The sequence below is a fragment of the Lipophrys pholis genome (assembly GCF_963383615.2).
Source record: "Lipophrys pholis genome assembly, chromosome: 14".
Taxonomy (NCBI): Eukaryota; Metazoa; Chordata; class Actinopteri; order Blenniiformes; family Blenniidae; genus Lipophrys; species Lipophrys pholis.
The window spans coordinates 10414266-10441662 of record NC_137633.1 but is presented as its reverse complement, the minus strand read 5'-3'; the positions used below and the strand labels follow the sequence as shown (position 1 = coordinate 10441662).

Here is a 27397-nt window from a genome sequence, read left to right as displayed (position 1 = left end):
CACACACACACACACACACACACACACACACACACACACACACACACACACACACACACACACACACACACACACACACACACACACACACACACACACACACACACACACACAGTCAGTAATGTTGGCTTAAACTTCAAACATATGAGAGGAAGCTCAAACAGGACCTTCTCTAGCATCTCACTACACCACCAGTACAGAGTAGGATAGCTTCACACCCACAGTTGCACACACATGAATATTGAGGCTATTTTTACCTGAGCTACCTCTTTGTATTTACAAGGGGAGAAAAGCAAAAAAGAGAATATTTTTGTATTCATTACCTCTGAAATGGGAATGTTCCTCGGTCAATCGCACTGAAAGGCCACCCCACCCCTGTTCTTGGTGGTGTGTGTTTATTATATTTCAGACGCATGTTATTGGGGTATTATAGTAGACAGTAAACTGTAGTTAAATACTTTTACTTTTGTTTGAATTCTGCTGTCTTCCATTGTGTCTCTCCGGTTGAATTTCAAACGCGTTCTCAAAAAAATGTTTCCCCTTGTAGCCACATTCTCTCAGCTGCGCCGTCCCCCCCACAACCTCCTTGTATTTGTTTCTCTTTGGCTTTGTTCTTTCCCTCCCTGCTGCTGTGTGTTATTCTCTTTTTCCTCTACGTGGAGAAGGGCCATGCTGGTCACTCCTTGCTTCTACTAGTGAAGGTCACTTCATCCTGTTTGCATTGGAGTAGTTACAAACCTCTGAAGAGGGCTGCAGTACCTGTGTCTGTTATTCCAGTGGCAGATATCATTATAGAACACAAAAACCAAATTGTGTTTTTGTCAGTGAACAAAATAGATATTCCACATGCAGCTAATTTGCTGGTTTAATGTCGCATAGTGCACATTCCTCTAGATCAGGCTCTGTTGGATCTGCAGCTTCCATCATATGTGCCGAGTCTTTCCTGGAAGCTCATTTCTTCACGGTAGGGACCAGCTCTGGTCATGCCGGTGAGGGTCCACCACCCTCCATCCTCCTCCTCCTCCCTGTCTCCATCTGCCATCCCTCCTCCAGCTCCAGCTGTCCGACTTCTCGGGGGCAGACAGGTGGCTCTGACCCTAAAGACACAGCAATCCCGTAGAGAACAACCTGCCCAATCCTGGCCACCTTCCCTGCTCCTGTCTTCCTCCTGTAACATTCACTGGCTTCTCGACTGGTCCGTAGGCGGACGACTACAACCAGTTAAGCTGCAGAGAAAAAAATATTGGATGAAGCTGCAGTTGGTTTACGTAAAGCATCTTCAATTTATGGCAGCCATTGTATTCAATTGGACCTCTAAATCCCGTTTTTAATAGAGAGGTCGAGTTTGTCCTGGCACTAAGAGTTTGCAAACTGAGTCTGTATATTTAGGATTTGTACAGTGAAAGATGGACCATTGATTTTGTAGATGATAAAATGAATCAATTCAGTAGAAAATCAGGTCCTTTTGACAGATTCTGTGCGTACAGACGTTCACCAAGAAGTTATTAAAAAGAATAATAATACTTGAGCAACATTTGTGCAGTGTATTAGTATTAAGAGATGGCATCAGAGAATAAAATGGTTTTGCACAGAAGTGTTGTGGGGATTATTAGTCCTCATTTTAATAAATTTTAAATAGAGAGTCTTCAGTTTTAACTACAGATGCACTGATATAGAATTTCACAACAGATTATGACAGCAGTTAATTGTCTTTCTTTAATGGGTAATACTAATATTGTCAGTGTTGCAAAAACAAGCCTTTTTTTAAATGGGAAGTTATTTTCCTGTATAATTGTAGATATTATGAAAACCGGTGTCATGTTAAAAAAAAAAGTTGAATATGAAAAATTCGGGATAATTATTTTTAATTGCTTTTGTTTTTGATGCAAACTAATAACCGTTAGAGTGGGTTCTGCTTTTTTTGATGAATTGCTTATAGTGTGTATATATAACAACTATTATTGTTGCCTCACTAAACCGTGACCTCATCTTAAACTCTGTTTTGTGATGTTCAACTCTGTGTGTTTGCGTCAGCGTCTCATTATTATTGGCTGGAAATCCACCATCAGACAATAACAATGACTTCATCTCTAATGAGAGCTCGTATTATAAATCTGGTTTAGTTTGATTGACCTGTGTGAAATCCTCCACTCGCATACTGAGAGGTGTGTGTCTTCTCCACGTTGAAACGATTATCATGAGCAACATGACTGAATTTAGGGTCACTTCCTTCACAGTTCATGAACGCCAGCAATAGTTAAGTTTTTGACTCCATCATTAAATCAAACATCTACCATAACAAAATACTCTGGTCGCCCCATTTGTTTTCAGACCACAAAGAATTTGTGCAAATAGACATACAGCGCCTGCTTGGACTTAAACTGAAAGGTTTTTTGTTTAAGCTGCCTCAGACCCGTTGTTTGGTTTTGTGCATGGGTTCAGATCTTTCTCCCGCTCAAAGAAAACAAACAAACAGACCCCAGTTTGCTTTAACTGAACTAAGCAGGTTAGGTGTGAAAACCTCCTCTGATCGATGGGATTTTCTTGTGCGTCTGAGGGGTTTGTACAACAGAAAAATGCTGCTTATAAGCACATGGTGACATAAGAACAAGCAATAAGTTCTGTGTGACTCTGAAATTTGCTCTCCATGCTGTTCCGCTCATCATCAGTCTGCTCACGGAGCGAGCCACAGGAAATGGTGGAAATCCATGGCGGGGAGAAGATTCAGATGGCAATAACATTTGTGCTGAATGGCATGTTTTATCCCTCCGTCTTCCACCAGCCAACTGGTGCGATATAATATAAGGAAGAGTAGTCTACTAAAGTTGAGTAAATATGCTTAAATAGTATATCAGTGAATAGTTGTCAAACAATGAATCCCCAAGCTATACCATTTAAACCGCTCTAAGGAGCTCTGAGGTTGCTTCTTGTCTGTGAAGCCGCTACGTACATGGTCCTGGACCCAACCTTTGCTCCCATCACACCACAATTAGCTCTTTCATGCCCTCTCTTGGGTACTTCATTCTCTCATTTCTCCTTGAAACATCATCCTGTTGCTAATCCATCTTATTCATTTCTTCAGTCCAAGGGGATGTAGTCCTGTTTCTCCCCCTGTCTCATCCATTTAGTTTTTAAAGCCTGCTTCATTCCCCCGTGAAGGTGTTTTCTGTGTACACTGGCCCTTTTGGACCATTGAGAAAATTGCCTTTCCAACTGTTGTAGAGTCCTTTTAATTTCAGTGCTCACACATACACATGCACTGCAGTCCCTAACCACCCAGGTCCCACACATCATTGTAAAATAACCTCCTTCTTAATCCACCTGGTTGTGCTTTGCTCCCTCCGGAGGGGGGTTTCAACTGTCCTAATGCAGCACGCAGGAAGCAAAGGCTGGTAACAAGGCAGGCTGAGAGGCCCGGGCAGTTTTAATCTGCCCTGGTCCTCCAATGGCGAGAAGAGGGACCCCCGCAGGCCCCTGGCCAATCTCTCTGCCTCTCTTTGAAGGTCTCCTTAATCCTTTTACAGAGAGGCAAGGAAATGCAGAAGTGTGCATATGCCTGTAGGTCGATTGTAGCGAAGTCGTGGTTCTGACTCGTTTCCAGAGGCTCAATGCTGATCAAGAGTCGTGCACATTGTCTCACTGGCATTTCGCCTTTTCTTTTTTTTGTCTCTCACACACACGCCACATTATACATTGTCCACCCACAGTAGTTTGTGAACTTCCCCGTGGCTAGCACCAAGGCCAAGCTTTAACATCTGTAGAGTGGGAGCGCGCGTGCACACACACACACACACACACACACACACACACACACACACACACACACACACACACACACACACACACACACACACACACACACACACACACACACACACACACACACACTGCTTTCATCTCTGCCTCTCCAGCGACAGTGTGTCCCAGTGTTTAGGCAGGAAAATAGGATTGTGTAGAGCTCAGCGTTCAGAGAGCCCAAAGGCTGCCCATCAAATTCAGAGTCCTACAGTGTGTGATGCTTGGCTTTGCCAGCCATCGCTCAAGTCATTTCAAACTTCATTCTCTCAGTCCCACCAGCCAGCTCCGCACTGATGGCTCGCTTTGCCTCCTCCATTGGCGTCTTGCATATAGAGGCTTTGCCTCTGTTCTGTTTTAATGCCACTTGGGTTCATTTGCTTTGTTTATCTCAATCCCTTTCTTTTCTCTGTCTCCTTCATGCTTATTTTGTTTTTAGGGTTGATGTTCACTCTGTCTGTTGCTCACTGGATGTCCCACTGTGGTGTAACTTGGGTTGGGTTGCCTTTTTTATTATTGTTGTTGGTTTTCAAAAGCTTTGCTGAAATCAGGGTTTTTCCCTGATCGGGGGGAGTGGAGGCACTCAACATCACTAACACTAAAATGAGAACTACACTTTTCAACTTTGCAAAGTAGAAATTACTAGAATCTTTAGATATTTAGTTTGCAATGGAGTTAGACACTAAATAAACCTTGTCAGAACTTACCTTTTGCAACAGGAGAATGTTAGGTTTCATGAGGACCTTCTAATAAGTCCTTAATCAGCCCTGTTAATGTGGGCATTAGGAGTAAATATTGAGACTTTTTGAATGAATTGAGATTTACACATTTGCAGACAATCCCTGGAGCTAGATTATCTCCGGACCCCCTAGGAAGCTGCTTGAAAGATAGTTCTGGCCTGCACATGTGCACGTCCATTTAAGTGGTTCCCGGTTTGAATCCACAACCTGCAGGAGGTGCTTGGATCCCGGTTTCAGGAGAAAGCTTCTGTGATCGGCTCTGAGTCAGGATCTCTGAATCTGATGCAAATCCCCCTAGCAGTATTTAAAGCTCCCAAATCATCCCTGGCCAAATCCCTTCAAGATATTCCCTGCTCGATTGGATGGCATTAAAGGATCGCAGCGACAGAACAATACGCCGTCTGGCAGCGCCGTGGAATGAGGGGAAGAGGAGGGGCAGGGGGATAGAGGGCAAAGTGGAAGGAGAGATTGAAAAGAAGTGGATGATTGAGATAGAGGGAAGGAATGCAGATTGGGAAGGTGGGAGGACAAGGCGGAACCTTTATTGCAAGGAAAAGGTGAGCTTATAACAAGAGAGGGGCTGGAGAAGGAGACAGCTGTTTATTAGGCGTTGCAACATGGTGGAACTGTGTGATCCCTCATGCTTTCAGCTTATAACATCATCTGTTTGTCAAAGTCAGAGCAGGCCAGCAAGCTTTTATAATGTATCTGAATCGTGTTGTTAAATCTGTATGTATTTTTCCTAGGATATTTATATGACGTTTAATCCGTTCCTAATGCTGTTATGTTACACGAAGTACCAGCCCAGTTTCTAAGGATAAACAAGATCACTCAGAATTTCCACCCTGCCTTCCCCTTGTACTCTTGGAAATGTTTTTGATGGGAAAGAAAAAGTGTTTTGGGGCAGTTTTTTCCCCCCCTCCTTTCTTTGGTAAGCTGGAAGAAAAACACATTTTCTCCCTCTTTCTCCTCCTCTGTTCCTTTCTCCTGTTGGTGGCACTGAGTCTGTGTGCCGGTCTGTCAGCAGATATTGATAGGACGAGCACAAAAGCACCAGGGCTGCCCACTCCAGCACAATAAAAAGCTGTTATGACTCCCAATGATCCACACGCCAGTGCCAGTTCCAGGGCTCAGCCTGGGTCTGCCACCCTAATGTTTACCTTCAATGTTACCCCCGAGATTTAACCCCAGCCAGGCTGTGCTCTGCCAGTTATATTAATAGCTCTTTGCAACATATTGTCTTTAACACCACTGAACAGTGTCGGCACTTTTAAGTCTGAGGCCCCGGAACTTATGAGCTTTGTTATGATGCAGAAAGAGAAGTATTAAGAGAAAGAGTTCTCCACTTTGTAATGTGCCACTTTCAACTGTACCCCGGTAAGCTGCGTGATTGACAGTAATGGGGCGGAGCAGCCGTGATGTGTTGTATTAATCTGACTGGAGTCAGGTTCACTTCTATGCTAATGAGCTACTGTGTTGGTGGTTTAGCATGACTAATGGCGCACATCCCCAACAGAGCTGTCTGGAAGTGTGGAAGGGTGTAAAGGAGAAATAAAGAGGCTTTGCAGGAGTGTTGTGAAGGTATAAGACAGTGAAAGAGGGGAGAGTTGCAGGAGATTGCGTTGTTAGTCTTTTGGGGAAAGGGGAAAATACAGTTGAGGCCTGATTCCCTTGGCAGATACGTTCACAAAAGCTGAGACGCACGGCAGAGGGAAGAAAATTGCCTTTGAAAGCGCAACAGTGAATTTGAGAGAGGACATACAGCACTTACTGTGGCACTCTTTAAAGATGTTTCTTATAAAGGAGAAAAGGAAAACCGTTAGATGTATTTGAGTTACCTTTTATGTTTTCCTCCTCATAATTGATTGATTCACAGTCTTGTTATTGGAAAGTGAAAAAGATTTGATGTGTTTTTATGTGCCGCATGTGTATGGCTATATCTGTTATATGTGTGTATGCTTGCATGTGTGTACCTCTCCAGCATAGTTTAGATTTATTCTACATGAATTAAAAATTCTTCAATATATTAGTCTTTATATTATCAGCTTGTAAATGATGGAAAATCAAAAGTACAGCACCTCAGAAAGTTTGAATGATTTATAAGAGCAGATGTTTTTTAGAGAGCTAAAAACATTTTTAAAAGGCCTGAATTGGTTTAGTGCAAACAAAAACAGCACTTATTTTATTTATATAATTGTTGAGACGCACCTTTGTGTGTGTGTGTGTGTGTGTGTGTGTGTGTGTGATTATGTACTTGATATATATATAGCTGTATTTCGAAAACAAACCGATGTCTATTTGCGATTTCTGAGTCGCATCGTCTTTCTTTTTTTTTTCTTGCTTTTTATTTTGGCTACCTCAGTTTGATTTACAGTTGTGTGAACGAAAACATGAAGATAGGATTTGTTGTGCATGTTTTGTTTCGTTTTTCCCCCCGTCTGTACTGCAATCCAAATTCCAAGTTTGCTTTAGTTGCCTTGAATCGATTAAACTTTCCGGTCACTTATTTATTTAGTGTGGAGATGTTTTGAAGCTCGCTACAAGTGCTCATTCCTTCCTCTTCTCCAACCCTCCACTTCTTCTGGAGAGTGTGGAATTGTTGATAAGTCGTGTTGGCAGCGTGGCAAGAGTAATCATTTCCCTCCAGATGTTAGAGTTTGGGAAGGAACCAAAAGGGAGTAGAGAAAGGGAGGGAAATTGGGGCGGGGGGGGACGGGAGGAGGGGGGGGGGACCAGCTGCCGCCACTACCAGTTCCACCCCCTTACATGAAGTCATCTACTCCTCCCTCCCCAACGCTCTGACTACCACCTCCTCGACTCCATTCTGCAGATTTTCCCCCTCTCTCTCATCCGCAGGTCTACACATACTGCCTCTCGCTGCATCCCAGGAGGCAGCCGGGGCAGGCTGTGTTTACTGCTGAGGTAATTGGAGTAGTTTGGAGAGAGCCTGACCCCGGCCCCGCTCAGGCCTAAGATACAAGTGTGTGTGCGCGTATAGTTCTATGTGTGCATACGTCTGTTTGTGATGACTGGCAGTGAGGCCAGGGAAGGAAAGCAGGCCTTAGCCAGTGTCAGCCCACTGGGGAGCAGACAAATTGGTTTTCACTACGCTGTCTGTCTTTTCTTGTCTCATATTCTCAAGCTATCCCTTTCTTCTTCCAGCATATCCCTCCATCTCTCCACCAACTCAAAGTCCATCTTTCACGGTTTCTCTTGTATTTGGCTGTGCAATATATATATATATATATATATATATATATATATATATATATATATATATATATTTTCCTCCTCCCGGTAGTGTTTTGTTCCACCTCCCTTTTTGTATCTCTCCGTCTCTCTTTGCTCATCATTTCATCTGTCTGAACTGTTAGCGGAGCTGCATAGACAGTGACTCTTGCCAGATATGAGCAAAAACTCCCCCTCAGGTGCAGCCACAGACATAGGCAAATTCACCCCGGCCTAATCCAGGCGCCTGTTGAGTTTAACTGTGGGTAAGATGGATAACAAAGGGTCCGGAGCTGGGGTAACGGAGAGACGCGTGAGGGTGCTAGGTCGCTCTCTCATCCTGTTACTTATTGCCATCCCGAAACAAATGCAGCACATACCCTTGAACACAAGCACTGCTGTGTGGAATCATGGGTATATTAGCTCCAGTTTGTATGCATCTCCCTTTGTGGCACCGGCTTTGATCAGAAGAGGCATAGAAGAGTGAAGCGTGACAGTGATTAAGCATGCATCCAGTGACCTCATGGCTGGGTTGTCAGGTAGGCAGTGGGACACGGCTCACCTACTTTAGCTCATCACACCCCTTTCTCCTTCCCTCCTCCCATTTTCTCCTCCTTCCCTCATCCCTCCATCTTGCTTGTCCCTGATAGCTTTTACCGCTCTGCTGATTTCACAAATAGGCCTCATTGATTGAATCTGATTCTTGTGGATAGAGCAGCTTTATTGAGTGGGTTTTTCGCTGATGGACAGGAGCGGTAGGATGTGTGCGTTTGTTATGCACATGCATGTTAGAGATGATAAAGAGAAAACTTCCTTCTTCCTCATTCAGTAATCCAGCCGCTATTCCTCTCCTGGGAATTCCTGCAGCCAGATCATTACACACACACACACACACACACACACACACACACACACACACACACACACACACACACACACACACACACACACACACACACACACACACACACACACACACACACACACACACACACACACACACACACACACACACACACACACACACACACACACACACACACACACACACACACACACACACACACACGGTCCTGGTGGTAGCTGCATCCGAGTGAGTCTTTTAATATAGGCTGCACCTGCTGACGGAGGAGCCTGTTAATTGTGACGACACCTTGAGCAAGGCAACATTAGAGTGTTAACGGCTCTCCATGGCACTGTTCATCATTTATCTAAGCTGTGCCTCTACGGCAGGAAGCTGGCATAGTACACCCGCGGCTACCCAGTTCAAGTCCATCCATCTCCACTCCAGCAGTGTCACCAGCTCTTTTCTTTCTTTTTTGGTTTCTTCTGATCTCACACCTCCTGTCCTCAGCCATATTGGATCTGCTGTCTAAGTTGTCTTGCTCAGACCTTAGCGCCAGTATTCCCTACACTTCTACAACTTCCTCAGAGTATTACAAAGAAAAAAAAAACGGAAAGGAAGAACTGTTGTAGGACATACTATTTCTATTTCGATCTGCGTGAAAAATGAGCTTATTTCAGATTTAAATCAGAAACTTATCTGCCAGGGTTTGCAGACTTAGCTAGCAAACAGTGTTACTGAGAAGATGGAGCAATATCAGCTGTCCTCCACTGAGAATACACACATTTCAGACAGCAGCACACACCTCATCCCAGCAGCAGCAGCAGCATCTGTGCTCTTCCCCTCTCGCTGCCCTTTATTCAGCGTCTCTCTCTCCTCTCAACAGGCAGCATGCCACGTATGCAGAGCTGGATGGATGGTGGCATCCTCTTCCCCCGCGTCCATTTAACCCCCACAACCCTGCAGATCCATCATCATACAACACACACCAACACACAAGCAGCTCTTAAACATTCATATCGCAGCATGCTCTTGTCCCCATCTGCAGCCTGTTACCAAGCGGCCCCCATATAATCTACCTCTCATATAGAGTCTCACCTCTAACAACACCCAAAATGTGCTCATTATTTTGGTCTGATTTATAATGTAGGCTTGTGTTGGGTGCAGCCAAACAACAAGGGTCCTGCTGGGACACAGTGTGTTCCTGTGTACCTGCACTACATTTAAAAGCATCAGGGAACAGACTTGCTACAAGTGTAGTTTCAGTAAGACAATGTATTGAGTCTACAGCTCTCCATATGGCAACAAATGCAAAGATAAGTGTATGATTTACTGTTGTTGTTGCTTATTAGTCTCTGAAAGTAATGCACATGCAGCACTCTTCACGATTTGTATCTGGTGGCGTTAGACTCACATTGGGTAGTCATTTTCTCTTTACTTTTCTCTTCCCTGTTTTGTCTAGAAAGTCAATTTGACCCATTTCCAAAGAACTGCTGACACAGTTGTAGTGAAGACACACACAAAGAGAATCAAAGAAGAAAAGCAGCTGCTTTAATGTCACTAATTTGTAGCGGTGTTGGTGTTGTTGTGAAAGATTGTGTAGATCTGATTGACTTTGTGGTGTAAATAACAAACGAGCGTCACAGTGAAATGGAAGAAACGCATATAGAAGAAATATGTGATTCAATAATATCTACCCAGGAGTTTTCTAGGTGTGAATGGCAGCTATTTCATGGCTTGTTCATTCATGCGTAGAACTGTTTGCTTGGAGATTGCAGCATCTAATTAGTAGTGATTTTGACTCGCTACTGAAGAGGATTCAGTGGCCCGTGTTAGCATGTTAGCCATTGACCCTGACCATGTTCATTTAGAGGCAACGCTGCTTAAATGACCCTTACTCAACACCCCCCAGCCTGAAAACTGTGTTTGTAATTGTTTCTAAAAGATAAAGTGTCTTTTTAAATTATCGTGCTAATGTGACGTTTTGCTGACGATTTAATTGAATGAATAGCACAATATATTCACATTTTGCAGCTTTACACAAAAATGATTATTAATTACATTGCAGTTGTATATATGAAGGAATTTCTTAAAGTATTTTATGTAAATGAAAAGCATGCATGTTACAGCAGTTGTGGCTGTATTAGGAGCATCTGATTTGTCTGAGCAGGGAGAAGTGCGGCAGCTCAGGAAACTCTGGTGCCACTGTTGTGTTTTAAGTTTCCCCATTAAAAGAATAGAGGCAGAGCACAGTGGAGGTACCGAAGGAGAGGGAGAATTTTCTTGCTTCGTTAATTGGCAGCTCTGTGGTACACTAAACACACACACACACACACACACACACACACACACACACACACACACACACACACACACACACACACACACACACACACACACACACACACACACACACACACACACACACACACACACACACACACACACACACACAGAGCTGAATATTGTGACTGCTCTGAAGCCACTGCCTTATATTTAGTCAAGGGAGACCAGCCTCTGTCACTTTTTCTCTTGCTTAACCTCGCTCTTTCTCTTCCTCTCTCTGTGGCTGCACTGAAGAGGAGTCTCAGGGGAGGGCTTAACTCTGAGCCCTCGTTCTTTTTTCCTCTTCTTTCTCTCTTCCCCTTTCCGCGTCTTTTCTTCCCTTATCGTTCCCTGAATGAAGCTGCAGACTGTTGTTGAACTGTGAATTAGTCCAGGAGACTGTGTGTAGATAGAGTACAGGCACGGAGGCGGTTCACCGTCGACGCTCTAACAGCCACATGACGTGTTTACATGCAGAACTTGCGTGTGTTTGTTTAAGTCAGCTGTGTGTGTGTCTCTGTGTGTCACAATATTGAGCAAAAACAGTGTCACAATGTCCTCCTAAGCAGAAGTAAAAGGTTTGAAATCATTAAGTTTCACATGAGGTTGACTTGAGGTCAGAAAGGCATCACAGCCTCTCTGCACTCTTCAGTGAGAGACTCAAGGCCCTGCTTAAATGATGATGTACAACCTGGAAAATCACAGGGGCTTTTGTGTTGTCATGGTTATTGAGTGTTCGGTAGCTTCAGGGGAAATGGAGTTTGGTGGGTGGAGGGTGGAGGGGGGGAGGCAGAAAGAAAAAAAGGGGAGGAATGGATGGGTGCGAGTGGGAGGAGGGGTGCTATCTTAATTGCTTTCCGTGAATAATTTCAGTCCCCTAATTTGGCGATAATGACAGTGGCTGCTGCTTTTGTATTTATTTATCCAAACATTAATTGACAGGACTGACATTAGCCAGGGCGGTTATTGCGCATTTGATTGCGCACATGGGAGCAAAGAAAATTACAGTAATTATCATTCTGATATGGATTATGAATATGCATTCCCACACTTAATGTCTCTGTCAGCATTTTAGTCACAACAAGGCTCTCCGCCATGACAACAGCACTTTAGCTTATCTCCATTTCTGTTCTCCCCAAACCAAATCCAACCCGTGTGGGTGGAGACCAGAGGACTCGTCATGTCCGATTGGTTTAGCCGCCCCAGCGCACGCTGAGGTGAAGTGGTTGTCATGTGGCTTATAAACAGGTGTCAGCTGATGTGAACTTGCCGTTTGGTAACGAGTTAATGTATGTTTGAAATGCTTGTCTTTCACAGGCGGAGGGAGAAGACAATTTGAAGAAGATGCAGCTGATGGAGCTCGCAATTCTCAACGGGACGTATAGAGACAACAACATCAAAACACGTGAGTGAGCTGCAGTGAAAACATATCTGCCACACACAGTCCATCCATTCCACACCAAACATGACTAATCTTTTAACTACACTTAATTAGACCAGGAAAATATAGCTTTTTTTCTCCCTCCCCATTATTTCACATTAACTAACATTGTTTACATTGACTAAATTAATGTGTAATCGTTTCTCCTGTGTACATACCATCATATTATCTCTGACCACATGCAGACTTCTCTCTCCGAGCAGTTCAGTTTGTCTTCCATCCATGAGTAGGAGTACCTCTGTTTTGTTCTCCATATTACTTTCCTCCTGGACCATCCCTCCATCCACCTTTTCTCCTGCATATGCTCTGTGTTACTTGCTCCTGGCAGACTTTAAACTTCGAGCACATTGCCATATTTCACCTGCTAAACTTTGCATGTCAGTCACTTGATCACACATGTACATCCTTTTGATCTGTAATCCCCAAATTATAATTGCAAGCACAAGCAAATCACACCCAGTCCTCATTCTTGATGCATATGGCACTTAATCCAAAACCTGTGCATGCACCATGTGGGAATTGCAGTCTTAAAGTGGGCTATTCTGTATGCTTGGGCTGAAATTTATTGTATAAAAGCTTAAGTGATTCATATCAGTGTTGGGTTTTCGATATTTAACAACTTCTCAGAAGGTAGCCGTGATAAACTAGCCTACCGGCTAACCACGGTTTTCATAGCACTTGATTTAATAGAGCTGCCTATGAGGAAGCTTGTGTGGCACGGCTCATAGCACATGCTGATGCATAACCTCTGGAAGAAAACTATCTGTGTGTTCATTTGTCATGCAACTGAAATCGACTGCTGACTGTGCAGAGGACTGAAATTCCTGTAAATCGCGGCCACCTTATAGTTGGGGGTGCCCCCTCACTCACGTCACGTTCACAATTGGTTTTAGTTTTCTTTTGTGAAAACGACGTCCTTCGCACCGAGTCGCGGCCCGGCTTCTGTTGACATGTTTGTCTCATGCCATTTCCAGTAGCTTGATGTGTAGCTGCTCTGGTGATCGGTATGCTTCAAATGCAATGGGATGACAGCAGTATTTTGTGCTTTTTGTGTTTTGGTGTGTGGGGTTATTTTAATTTTGTTTGGCTATGTTGACCTTTTTTTTTTTTTTGCAACAGATTGTCGCTTTTGTGGTTCACCACCATGATCATTGCATGGACTAATTTTCCCTTTTGCTCCTCTCCTCTCTCCCCTCTCTCTCTCTCTCTGTCCCTGCCACTTCCTTTTCTTTTCCTCCTTTTTGTATTTTCACCTTTCCACTGTTCATCTGTGATAATGACCGACCACACGGCACTTTATCTCTTGTCCTCTTTCTTTCTTTCTTTCTTTCTTCTCCTGTCCTATGCTCTCTTGCTTATGGCAGCCACCCTTGCGTTCTCTCTTGCAGCGGCGGCAGCGGCCGCTCAGGGCCCCCGCCTCATAGCGGCCAACACAGGTCAGGTGTTGCCTCCCCAGGCACTCCGGCCCCCGACACCAGCAGGGGCCCCCATCATGAACCTCATCCGGCCCACTCAGATGGCTGCCATGCTGCCCAATGGCACCCCCACCCTGGTGCCTCCCTCACCGGATGGCGGGCTTATCTACACCACCCCTTACGATTACCCTTACGCCTTGGCACCCACCTCCCTGCTGGAGTACCCCATCGAGCACAGTGGGGTTCTAGGTAAGAGAGCCTGGGGGAGCATGGGTGCAGCAGGTACAGCGGCCCACTTTAGCCAGCCCGGACATGAGGGCAGCTTGTTTTACCCCGGAGTCGGGGTGCTGGACGCGGCTTCCATGAGCCACAGTCAGGACTTGTTGAAAGGTAAATATGTCGTGTCCACTTGAGGATCAAAACAAAGTCACTGGGTGGATGTACTGGTGAAGCTCTTGGTGATGGGATAAACCAGATATATGTTGCTCATATGGACTCTTATGTTATGATGGCAAAGGGGGACAGCAGTTACCTTGTGAGGGCTAGGCTATTAGAAGCGTCTCTTCATTATTCAGGCTGAGGTTATTTCCCTGTTTCAGTTACACTCTGGCCCAACAGTCACGCTCTCAGGTTTACATTGCCTCCACTCTTAGAGGACTTGCCTCTGTGTGAAATGAGGCGCACTGAAGGAAATGCACTCACACACACGCAGCCTGCTCTCTAACCCTTTCATGCACTGGCCTGGAGGCATATTCAGTCTGGCGGCAGATCCCCCCGGATTTCTGCAGCTTTTGAAATCATTTCACTGCGCTGTTCTCTGCAGGCAGGCCTTGATGCCTGTAGATAGTCCCTCTCTCGCTCCCACTGGGGATGTTCATTAAATTCCTCCAGTATTTCCCTCTTTCTTCTCCTTCCCCTCTCTCCATTGTCTTAGGTTCACCCCACTTGAACTTGAGCCTCCGTGCTAATACCCGACGTCCCGCCACCTTTCTGTGTCAGGAGGCCAACCCAGCACCTCGATGGCTCCATTGCTTACATCGTTATGGTGCTTTAAGCTCGATATTTCTGCTACCAAAGAGATGCCAAAAATAATCTAATATGTACAGTCTATGTTTGTATTTGAGACAGTCGGGACAGGAGAAGCCTTTGTCTGCTGCTTTCAAGCTTTAATTTGACACACAGCTCCTATATTGTAGTCTGTGGCATCATTTGGCACCGGCTGACACGGGTGTGATTCCAGCTGACCTGTGTTGTTTGAGGTGCCGGTGCGAGTCATGTGCAGAACAGACCGGGGCAGCTGACTGGCTTTTCTCTTAAACTTGCAGGGTTACACCAGCTTAGTGCATTTTATTTACTCACTCTATCGATCGGTGCCTTCAGCTACACAGGGCCCCTGTGGAACGCGCTCGCTCTCGTACTCGCACTCCCTCGCAGACTTGGCTCGGACGCCCGCGTTACTGTATCCAGCCTCCGCCGGCTTCTCTGAGAATAAGGAGATGTGAGGCCATCTGCTACTTTCAGAGTCATGTAGTTGGCGGCGTAGTCAGCAGGAAGAGCTCGCCGTCTACATTGCCAGAGCTAAATCCTCGTTGAATTTTATAACTTATTTCACATGCGCCCTTCCATCCCCCTGCCTCCTCTGGGAAGGCTTGAATTATTTTTCTTAATTCCTTCTACACTTTTTTTTTTGTAAAACCTGAACACACTGTGTCACACAAACATTTTGTTGGTGCTGCGTACGCCTCGGCCTCGGGATGAAATCAGTTGTGACAAATATTGGGGGGGGGAATCACAGGCCCTGCCACCGGTGAGCAGATTGACCTGGAGAGCAGTGGCAAGAGACTGGGAGAGAAAATGAAGGAGAGAGGGAGAGGCAGGTGGTGTCTGGCGCTATTCAATTACCATCAGAATGGTATTGGATTTCCCCACCTTTCAAAATAAAGAGACAAATTTCTCTCAGTTCCTCTCTGGATCTCACAGGAAGAATTACATTATTTTTCTAGACAGTTAGGAGCCCATAGCCTTTATCTGCCCCCCTTTTCAAAGAGCCCACCCCCCTTTTTATTACTCTATTGAGCACTGTGGAATTTTAGTACTTAAGTTATGCTTTTTATTTTAAAATACCAAGCAAATCTCCTATAAGGTGTATTATTTTTTTCTACTGCAATTTTTACATGTAAAAAAAAAAAAAAAAAAAAAAAAGATATGCGTGTTGTGTGTATATGTACTATATTCTGTAATATGTTATTCTGTGTATTGATGTATTATCCAAACATTATATGATAATGGTTAAAATGTGAATGTTCTTACTGTAAAAGATGACTGTTTCTCCCCTTCTCAAAGTGAACGGTTTCTAACCTTGTGGACCTGTTACAATCTAGGTGCAATGGCTACTAAAGTGAGACGGCATGACACGCGGGTCCATCCTTACCAAAGGATTGTGACCGCTGACAGAGGTCAGTTTAGTCTCTTAGCTACACTTTGCTATTGACTGATGCATTTCAATGATTATTATGCCTCAATGCCTTAGTTGGGAGTTTGTACATTGTCTGTATTCTTTTTTTTTTTTTTCCTATTTTTTTCTTTCCCTCGCCTCTACCACCTTTCCCACCCCTCCCCCATACATCCACACACCAGCTAAATGGTTGATTGTGGTATGCACATTTTGTTTACATGTAGTACTTAACATATACAGTGGGTGCAGACTGTGTATATGTCAAAGCTCAGGCAAAAGTATATCTTAATAGGTTTGTGCAGCTGTGAAGCCACGGCAGGTAGTACGTTGCAGGCAGTGTGGAAGGTGTTTAATAACATTCCTGTGATGTGAGATTAGAGCCTAAAATGAGGCAGGCTTGTACCCATACATGATTTATCTCCTCGGCTCACAAGGAGCATAGAAAAAAAACCGAGAGAGAGAGCGAAGCATTTCTATACTGTATCTGAGAGACACAACAGGCAGGAGACAAGTAGCCACGCTGCTGCCAGTCACCATTTCACCTTGAAATTTGAATTTATTTTGGATTTTTTATTTTTCTATGGATGATAGACACGCACAGACATAAGCTGAGATAGCTCGCGTTCTCCGCAGTGTATTTGCAAGTATATTGAAATCAAGCTAAAAACGCATTTTTTTAATATTTCAGTTGTACTTGAGGTACTGTCATTTTATATTTGAGCATTTTATATCAAATGTATTTATGGTTTTTTGTGTATATTTATATTCTATAAAAGATATACTGCTAAATAAAGAGAAGGAATCGTAAAGCATCGATTCATCGATTCATTGAACATGTAACACTAGCTCCAGTTATTCCTCACCAAACAGTAGTTACTGGTATTAAGTCTCCTTACCACTAATCACACTGTTTGTAACTTGCACTCCAACCTGAAAGACACTAAAAACACTAGATTGATGTTTGTCTGTTCAACTTCTCTTTGCTTCTTTTTTTTTTGTTTGTTGTTGTTTTTTGTTTGTTTTTGGGGGCAATGTGTGCTTAAATTAAACCACTTTATTCTGGGCGGGGCTTAGTAGGTGGGATCATGACGTGAGCCCGTCATGATTATGAGATTAGCTGGGTTCATCTCATACTGCTGGGGGATTATGGGGGGCAAAGTAAGGGGAGGGAAGGGGGGGCATTATAGATTGCATTCATTTTATTGTTAAAATGATGTCATTCCAGTCTCTTCTTGCTGACACTAATATCCTTTCTATCTTTTTTTTCTGTTTGTTTTGTTTTTGTTTCTAACCACCTAGCCGCCACCGGCAACTAACACATGACCTTCTGACCTCTGAACTCTTCACCCAATGACGAGCCGCCCCAAGCCTGCCTGCTGATCAGTTAACTGGTAATTGCCTTTTGCTAGCCTCTCGGACGCAAGTGAGAGAGAGAGAAAGAGAGAGGCGCCTGCCCGTACAGTTACCCTAACATGACATTTAAAAAAAAAAAAAAGAAAGAAAGAAAAGAGTAGAAACCAAGGAGAATCTTCACAGAAACACAACGAAAACCCAACCAAGTTGTGTATTATTCATTTATTTTTTTCCCCCTCTGTTCATTGAGTTCAATTCCCATTCTTTCTCTTTCTTTTTCTTCATGAATCATACACTGGGTGGACGTGATTGTGGTATTACTCATGAATCTGCACTGAATTTTGAAGCAATAAAGACCCCGACCCCACCCTCCCCCTCCCCCCACCCGCCCTTCCTCTGATTGCTCTGATTTGGTGACCTCACTCGTTTTGTCCTCCCAGTCGACGCAAACCACTTGGTTTCAGAGTGATGACACGATATCCTCCCCAAAAGCCCCCACCCTTTTCCAAAAAAAAAAGAACAAAGTTGTCCTTTTTGTCCTGGTGAGCAGCGACCTGCTCGCCACCCGCCCCGACACCCACCTGCTGTCAGAGAAAAAGAAACAGAAGGAAAGAGAACACACACTCACATTAACTTGTTTAATTTCTGTCATTTTCTACATGTAGTTCAGTTGTTGAGCTCTAAAATGTAGTTACGAGCTGACACATTCTGGGTGTGCCCCTCTAAACAGCTTCCTGTCTGTTGTGTTGGGTTTTGTTGTTTTTTTGTTTTTTTTTAAGCATGGCTGAAATGATCGCAAAAAAGAGCTTTTTTCATGATTTGTGTGTTTTTGTTTTCTCCTGTCTTCTTTTTTAATTGCTTTTCTTTTGAGTCATTTGGTTTTTTTTTTTCTTTCTTCACTTGATTTTTCTGTTGTTCACATGTGACTAATTAGCTAAAGTAGATTTAGCCAAAATAAAACAGGTAATTATCTCTAGATAACGCAAGAATAAACACACAAACTAATGTTTCGAAGCAGGCTGCAGAAACCACGAAAGTGATGAAGGGCAAGATGGGAAGGTCACTATTTGGGCTGATGGGTCTGTGTGAGCGTGTGTGTGCGCGTGTGTGTGTGTGTGTTGTTGGTTTTTTTTAATAAATACTACAATGAAAGTAGGGTGTGTTGAGGCTTCGGGGACATCGGAGCAGCGCTGATGAGCGACTGTCCTTTGCTACGCCCCCCATCCACACTACATCCACTATACAGTGCCTGATGTATTTAGAAAAATTAAAATATCTCAATGAGTTTAGCTGAGCTGTGATCACAAAGATAAAAAAAAAAATATTAAAAAAAAAAAAAAAGTATTAAGTGTGCATATTTAGCCAAAGGGTTTTTAAGTGAATTATATATCTGCAATTATGCATCTGTGTCACAGAGGGCTCGCTTTGTGATTCTGGAGTTTGGAAGGGTGTGAGTTTTTGGTGCCTGCCTTCGGCTGAAACAGACAGCCACTCACGTAGATGAGTTTTGACCCATTAGCGTCTGTTGTTTTTTTTTTTTTTTTTACCCCCCCAGAAGTGAACGTAGGCAATTAACACTAAATCAACACGCTACTCGATTACAGTGCATCGCTAAGGGGAAGGGCACTTTGAAGTTTTTTGTACATAATTGCTTTTTGTCATCATACCCAGCTTCTGTTTTCAGTTGCTTTAGCCGCATTGCCAAACAATTCACTTCCTCATTTTTTATTTTTTTTTCCATTTTTTTATTCATCTCATTATTCGGCCAAATTCAAATCTTTCTTTAAATGTGCTTTTTTTTTTTTTTTTTTTTGCTTTTCTTTTTTAACCCTATTAACATTTTACCACCAGTTGGGACGTGTGGTCGGCACACTCGTAGCCTTCTCGCATGTTGAAAACGTCTTTTTTTAATCAGTTTTTAGGTGGAAACTTTTAACACTCTTCCAAAAAAACAAAGGAAAAAAAAAAGAAAAAGCGCATCCACAATGTGTCAAACCTCCCTGTGATCGCAGTCGAGCCTCTGAGCCCACAAATCTTTTGTTCAACTCTCTCAAGAAAAAAATAGGATGTGTAAGCCATGCCTGCCTGTTCAAATTGCTTTATACATACGTCTTATATATATATCTCTATATATATATATATATATATAAAATCTATATATATATATTTATATATATATATATAAACGGGTGTGTATATATAAATATATAAAAATGTAGATATCTGTCATTGCATATACAAATACAGAAGAGAACAAAAACTAGATAATTTTACAGGGTGCTGGAGATGAGAAAAACATTGAAAAATCTATTTTTGGCAATTTTAGCTTTTGATACTTTACTTGCAGTTACAAAATCTGAAAAAAAAAAAAAAAAAAGAAAAGAAAAAGTTTCAAACCGTAAAGGCGAAAAACGTAAAGAACCAAGTGGGTGAAGAGGGGGAAGAAAGAAAAAAAAAAAAAAAAAGTGCTGTTACCTTGAATATGATCGGAAAGGAAGACGAAGACCAAAACAGTGGTGACCCCCCTGGGAGAGTCAGAGCGGATCAGACCCGAGACGAAGACGCCTCGACGGTTTCAGAAAGGATCGAATCAAAAGTGCCTTATCAACAGTGGTTTCTGTTTTCTAGTGTTCCAGTTGTGTTCAATAAATATCCAGCACCCACTTAAGACGGCGCAGAGAGGGAACGGCTCGTGTTAACTCGCTCCGGAGAGTGGAGCAGGGTAGCCGTCGTCGTCGTCGCACGGCGGCGTTACCGAAGTTATTCTATGCAAAAAGAATAGCAGTCGTTTTTTTGACCAGCTAAAAATATGTGCCATGGTTTTGTCTTCCTGAGATGATTTTATTTTCTTCTTTTCCTTGACTTGATGGCCCTTTACTCTGCTGTCTGAGCAGCCTCTGTTCTCCTTTTCTTTTAAATCATATGAAATATTGTCTTTTTTTTTTTTTTTTAATATCATTATTTTGTGACTGTGATGAACTTCCTAGATCAAAATTTTGAACTGCCAATAGCAGCCCGGTAGGTCTGAAGATCATGAGCTGAGAATAATACATGACATTACAAGGGAATGAATAGGAAAAAAAAAAAAGAAAGAAAGAAAGACTGGGCTTCGTCCCCTTTGGTGCCCGTTTGTTTCAACAGCTGCTAACCGAAAGCAACCAGTCCGTGTCTCCACGCCGGCCCGGCGGCTAAGCTATCGATACGATCGCCCGGTTTGTGACGGACGGGCCGCGATGAAAGCGGCGCTCCCGTCCCGCAGCTATTGAAACAACTGGCACTTTATTGCCAAAAGGTGAAACAAACGCCTAATATTAAATCGAGGAAGTCGTAGCTCCAACATAACCCTTGGCAGTTTGTTTTTTTTTTCTTTTCTTTTTTTCTACTCACTAGCTCTTTCATCATGCTGTTACACCGAAAGGTCAATGAATTTATTCTTTATTCTTTTCCTCTTTTTTTTTTTTTTTTTTTTTTTTCCAGTGTTATTGTTTTAAATTGAAATGCAATATTAAAGTGGAGCAAGAGATGGTTATTCAGCATTTGACAGTATTAAGAAGAAGAAACAAAAAAAAAATTCCCTCTGCAATGTTACAACTTGCTGTGTCATTTGGAAAGGCTGGATAAGTCCATCAGGTGAAAGGTCGACTCTTTACCTACCGTATTCTCTCTGGCCTGCCTACTACATGTATGATAATGTAATTAACAGCCATTGTTACAGGTTTATAATGTATTTTTCTAATCTCATTTTATATGTATATTAATCATGTTTGAGTGCTTTTTCCCCCTCCTTTTTTTTTCTTTAACCCCCCCCCCCCCCCCTCTTTAATTGGCCCTCTCTTCCTCCTCCCCCGTCTCTTTTACACCCTGAAAGCTGTCTCTTGTGGGGAGTGTTGCCTTTCCCCCCCCCCCTCCTCCCTCCTGTTATATTTTGTTTTTCTTGCCAATTCCCAGCTTGTTTAACTCATTAGCTACTTTATTAGTTCTCTTGTCATAAGTATTTTTACATGCTTGCATTTAGTTTTCATGGTGTATGCTGTTATTTTTCTTATTAACCTCTTGGCATTTATTTTAATAAAACATTCTTAGTAAGAATTTTACTAACTTGCTGATATTTTGTCTTGTGTTTTTAACCAGTTTCATGAATGTATTACCTTGGTCTGGTTCACGGACTAACACGATTAAAACCCAGTGTCTGGCCACCACTTCCACTGACGACGTACACGCACGCACGCACACACACACACACACACACACACACACACTCACCGCACAGAGTCACGATACACACCACCTAACTGGAAAGTGCACGAGTTGATCCCCTCACGCCCCCCCGCTCACCTCTGTGCTGGAGAAAAAACCTGCTCACACTCTTCATACCTCCCCCTCCCCCCTCCCACCTCCTCCTCCGCTCAGTTCCTGCTGCTGCGTCTCGCCGTCTCTCTCCGAGAAAACTCTCTCGTTGGTTGTCCTGTCCTTCTGTGTCACTGACCCCACCGCGACCGGGCGGGAGGGTGGGGGTGGTGGTGGTGGTGGTGGTGGGGGTTACTCTGCACGTTGCTTGAGGTAACTGGTTAACTTCTTGGTGACCCGTGTCCAGTTCACATCCACACACACTCTGCCAGCCAGGGCCGAGAGACAAGCAGGACGTTGTGTAGGTCGGACGACCACTGGGTGGACGCCACCCAACATGTTCCACCTTAAAAAAAAAAAAAAAAAAATCTGTTCTTACACAATTTGCATTCACCTTTATTCTGAAATTACACAGTACTGTGCAAAGGTCTCTAGAAGGAATCCGTCGTGTTTGGACGTCCCGAGTTTTAAAGGGGCCACCGTGTCCCCCACACTTTGATCGAAGGCGAGACATAAAGCCAATAGAACTCGTTCATGCAAACATCTTCTGTGGGTGAGACGGGCTTCATCCTGGACTTATGAGTCACCAAGTCACCCCGTAAAAGAGAGAACATGTGAACTCCACACTGTCAAACCCGGGGTGGTCTCGCTGCGAGGCCAGAGTTTGTTTTTGGAACAAAAGCTTTTATTTGTCAGGTGACTTTGAGTGTTCAGGGGTGGAGCTACAGCCGCGTCGGGGGATTTTTAACCAGCGACGTTTCAGTCGAGTTGTTACTGTTTCACGAAACTGACAAAGATTAGCTTTTTATTTTTACTTTTTTTTTTCTTTTCTTTTTCCTGAGTGGCAATAAATAGTGGAGTCTCTTCATTCACTTTGCATTGTCACATGATGGGAAATCAATTATTCACGCCTCTTTCTGAACACTCTGCCATGTTTTTTGTCACCCTCGGATAAAATGCACAGTACTGTATTTTAAAAAAAAAATAAACAAAAAAAAACACCCTAATCCCTTAAGCTAAAACTCCCATTTTCCACAGCCGTCCTCACTCTGACTATTACTTAGCGCAGGACTAATCACAATCTGTGCAGAAATACTGCATATTAGTCATCTCAAAGGGATTAATCTTACTGTGAATATGTAGAGCAGAACATCTCATCAGCACACATCGGAGATGTGCTGAGTTATTTACCACAGCTACTCGGGGCAAATTCATAAGATGACAGTTACATGAATGTCTAAAGCTTTTCTTTTTCATGATTATTATTTCTTTTTTTTTTTTTTAATTGTGTCTGTGGCTGGTTCTGCCTGGATAGCAGCATTACAGTTATCAGCAGCTGCTTGGTGAGCGTCCCCTCCCCTCGGTCGGCGTTCTGATAGAACAGCTAATACCAGGGGCCCGTCTGGGAGCAGCCATAATGCTCAGACACACACACACACCAGCACGCCACGCCAAAATGAAGTACTTTGGGATCAAACAACCTTCCTGTTTTCTTCCAGTGTAAAAGGCCGACACGGCTCCCAGCAAGCCACTATTTATTGTTTTTTGTTGGTCCTTTATGTCTGAAACACTGCCCGTGTGTGTGTGTGTGTGTGTGTGTGTTGTTCTTTCTGCCGCTGACGGGGCTCTCGTCCCCGGGTTCATTCAGCTTTCTTTTCCTCCTCCACTAATTCGAAGGTATTGACACTGACGCACAAGCAGAAGATTAACTTCATTAATCCCGATTATGACTTTAACCCACCGAGTGGTGCCTCCACATATCTTTCTCTCTTTGTCTCTCTAAATCTGCACAACAACAACAACAACAACAACAAAAAAAAAAAGACGACTCGCGACTGGGCCTTAACTGTTGCAGCGCTCTTCGTGTCTCGGCACAGTCGGGATTAAAAAGTGTCTAACATCGAACTTCACATCTCTCTGCCGTCTCAAATTAACATTTTGTGTCTTTGATCTGAGAAGCGGGTGTTTTGGCCTCTTTTAACACCTGCTCACTTACCAGCGAGTCGAGGCAGAGATTGGATTACACGCAGCCAAATAGTTTTAGTTTTTTTTAAATACTTGTGTACACGTGTCGTCAAGCATAAGCTTTTTTTTTTTTTTTTTTTTTTTTAGGAATCTAGGATTGGCTTTTCATGTTTTTGATTGGCTCCTCTGTGCTGTAACAAGCAGCTTTAACAAAAAAAAAATTTATTAAAAAAAAAAAAAAAAATCCGTCCATATATTTATGCCGTCGCAAATCTTTTGAGCTTTTATATATCTGGGAGGTTTTTTTTTTCAGTGGCTTGCTTCAAAACTATTCAAAAAAAGAAAAGGAGCAAGCTAATGAAAAGGACAGTTAGTGGGGAGTTATTCTACGAAGCACAATGTACTACAAACACTGCCTAAAATACTGCAGCACCGAGCTAAAAGTGCCTTTTTTTTTTTTTTTTTTTTTTTGTCTGAGATTGGGAAATTATATATTTTTGTACTTTTATCATTCAAGTGCCAATTTTCTGTCTCCCTTGATCTCGCCAAAAGCTTCTATTTTTTTGGGGGGTGCACACAGAATTGCTTTTATTTTTCTGTCCCAGCACAGTGTACATACATCTTCCTTTTTCAACTGGAAAAAAGTTTTTGACCAAAAGTGAGGAGTTTTGGTCACATAGGCCTTCCCCCCCCCCAGCACCATTAAACTCCGGCTTAATGGTTCCTGTTGGGGACTGGATTCACTGAGAGCTGCTCTCTGTTCCTGGACCACAGTATGTCCGCATACTGCCGAGGCTGCCCCTCTCACTGCCTGTCCAAATCTGTCACAGGGCATTCGGTGTATTGACCTACTAACTACCTTCCTCACCTGTCAATCTTTATTCTTTATTTTATTTCCTCTTCTGTTTAACAAACATTCCTCCAATGAGTTAAACGGCAGGCTAACCGATCAGTATTGGTCTCAGGTGGTTAAAGGGCAAATGCTACCAAAATACAACTTTTTTTTTTTTAAAGCCCCACTGGAATTTTTGTGTTTAAAAACAAAAAAAAAACAACAAAAAAAAGACTTACTCAAATTCAAAGTTTGACTGTAAGCTCCTCATCCATTTAGTGGTGCACTAATATCTGTGAGATTTCCTTTTTTTTTTTGTGGAGTTGTAAGATTTTATGTGAAGTAGTCTTTGTTTTGTGTTACCTTGTTTTTTTTTCTAGAAGGGTTAGACTGAGAATTTTTTTTTGAATAGGGTGTAAAACGTGTAATGCCAGTTTTTTTTGTTGCTCACACCAAAAAAAAAAGAAAAATAAGAAAAAATAAATAAATAAATATAAAGGAAAACAAATGTCATGTGTGCAATAAAGAACCATATTTACAAGCTTCCTCCTGACTGCCTCTCCCTGGACTTCCTTTAGCCTCTGCACTCTTTTTAAAAAAAAAAATAAAATTTTTTTTTTATCGCTGACATTTCTCTTGGATTTGCTGTGACTTTGGCGATGAGTGTAAAGGTAAGGCGCTCCGCTTTTTTTCTCAGGAAAATAAAATGAAAGTTCAGCCCCGGGAAAAGGAACTCTCTGAGCTCCTTAAGAGAGGTCGAGGCCTCGGCTGGATTTCAGAGCGAGAGCTGGCGAAAACAGCCCGACCTTCTCGGAGCGGCTCTCGCCTTCTCCTGCCCTTCAGAAATCAATCCCCCACCCACCCCCCCGTCCACACGGCGTCGATGACGTGCAGCAGCTGCTGATACTGTTTAGAAGCGGCTCCAGTTTAATGAAGACTGACGACGCGCGGCGTCTGGTGACCTCATCACGGAGGTCAGCCGCTCGCTAATGGCCGCGTGTCGGACTGAATGAGCTGCAAACGGTGTCCAAATGCACGCTGATGTGCGTGTAAATAGTTTCAATCATTAAATGTCATGCGAGCATGAACGCCAACACCCCGATTCTCATCATGGACCTTTAATGTGGAAGAGGTGCTGCGGTGACGAGCACATTTTCAGTTCTCTCGCCGAAATGGCGTCTTAGTTCAGAAGTTTACCTTCTGAGCACTTATTAGGGAATCCAGTAAAATACTGGAACGCTAAAAAAATAAATCTTACTGTGAGTTCTCATTGACGGTAACAAGGATTTAAAAAGAGTTCCATATTCCTAACTTTTTTCCACCATATACAACTTAATGTTTCTGAATGGGAGCCAACCTGCTCTGCGACTGAGTGCCGCTCTGCGTCTTTCAAACCATCCGTCTTCTCAACTTTATCCAACCTGGAGAAGCGAAGCTGCATCGGACCCCGGCTGAGGCACGCGGTCGCACGCTCCCACAGAAGATCCATTTGAAGGCAGAAATCGGCCTCCGATGCAGGTTTGCTGAGCCGTGGGCGCAAAGGAAGAACATGCGATCGGACCGTCACGCTACGAGGTGAGAATCTGAACCACTATTTGGTGGTGCCGATGTGTTTTATGTGTTTTCAATAACACAATGTACCTTAAATAAACCTACCAAACACACTGGGCGTTCGTTAAGTGAATAGGTTGATTAAATAAGATATGAAATAATGTTCTATATGGTAACATTTTAGGCGTGCATGTGCAGAAGCTTGACGACTCCACAGACTGCCTCCGTGTGAAACATCCAACCGTTTCAAAACGGTGCCAGCCTAAAAATCCAACCTGCAGTCGGCGTCGTTAAAATGAGATTGTTGTAGCTGAAAACAGAAGCATAATCCCATCAGCAGAATGACTAAAGGTGTGCGTATACTCTCACCTTAATCCGGGCTCTGCTCGGCATTTTCATTCTGCTCCCACGCCAACTGGATGTGAAGTGGCGTTTCTATATACAATCAGCTCATGGCAAGCACAGGTGGATCAAAACAAACAAAGGAGTCCCTCCATTCGTCTTTTCTTAATTCGCCGTGCCAGTGGAAGATGTTTGCTGTAGGCTGCAGCACATCCTAGCAGGCATTTACCCTGATTATCAAACACATCATGTCAACTCTGGGTTACTGAGGAAGCAGGCTGCATCTCAATGTGTCTGCAGAAAGAAAACCCAAACAAACCTGAAACTCTCAACCTGCAGTGGAAATAATCTGCCTCCTCGGTGGGTGATTAGCACTTGGTTCTTTATCAAGCTCCCCCATGTAAACACCGATATGACATCATCTCTGTGCCTCCTGATGGCTTTCTCTTTGCAAAGGTGAAAATAAATAAATAAACAAATAAACACAGCTCCCATCACTGTGATAGCGGAGCGGCGCAGATGCAGTTTTACGTCTATTCACGCTCATATTCCCACTCTAATAAAAACAAATGGTCGTGAGGTGGACATCAAACTGCGCAGGCTGAATCCGAATGATGCTGGAGGATGGAGAGGCGGCTGGATGGGGGGTGTGGGGGGGCGTCTGGAGAAGACTTTAAGGTCACGCAGGAAGCAGTGAGTGAGAAAGAGAAGAAGTGGAAGAAGGGAGGAGGAGCAGGAAGAAGAGAGTGCTGATGGTGGTTCTG

At 43.4% G+C, this 27397-nt stretch overlaps 1 protein-coding gene across 7 annotated transcripts in view; it reads left to right on the top strand.

The window, feature by feature from the left end:
- qkia (QKI, KH domain containing, RNA binding a) overlaps positions 1 to 17793 on the top strand; it is a 75444-nt gene extending 57651 nt beyond the window's left edge. Inside the window, exons 5-8 of one of the 7 annotated variants that reach the window (XM_080480917.1) lie at positions 12250 to 12337; positions 13738 to 14037; positions 16170 to 16244; positions 17543 to 17793. In XM_080480917.1, the coding sequence (XP_080337043.1) occupies positions 12250 to 12337; positions 13738 to 14037; positions 16170 to 16244; positions 17543 to 17559 (480 nt within the window). In that variant the 3' untranslated portion in view covers positions 17560 to 17793. Of the gene's footprint in view, positions 1 to 12249; positions 12338 to 13737; positions 14179 to 16169; positions 16397 to 17542 lie in introns of those variants that run through there. The other 6 variants (XM_080480913.1, XM_080480918.1, XM_080480915.1 and 3 more) reach the window with 6 other exon arrangements.
- Positions 17794 to 27397: the final 9604 nt, after the last annotated feature.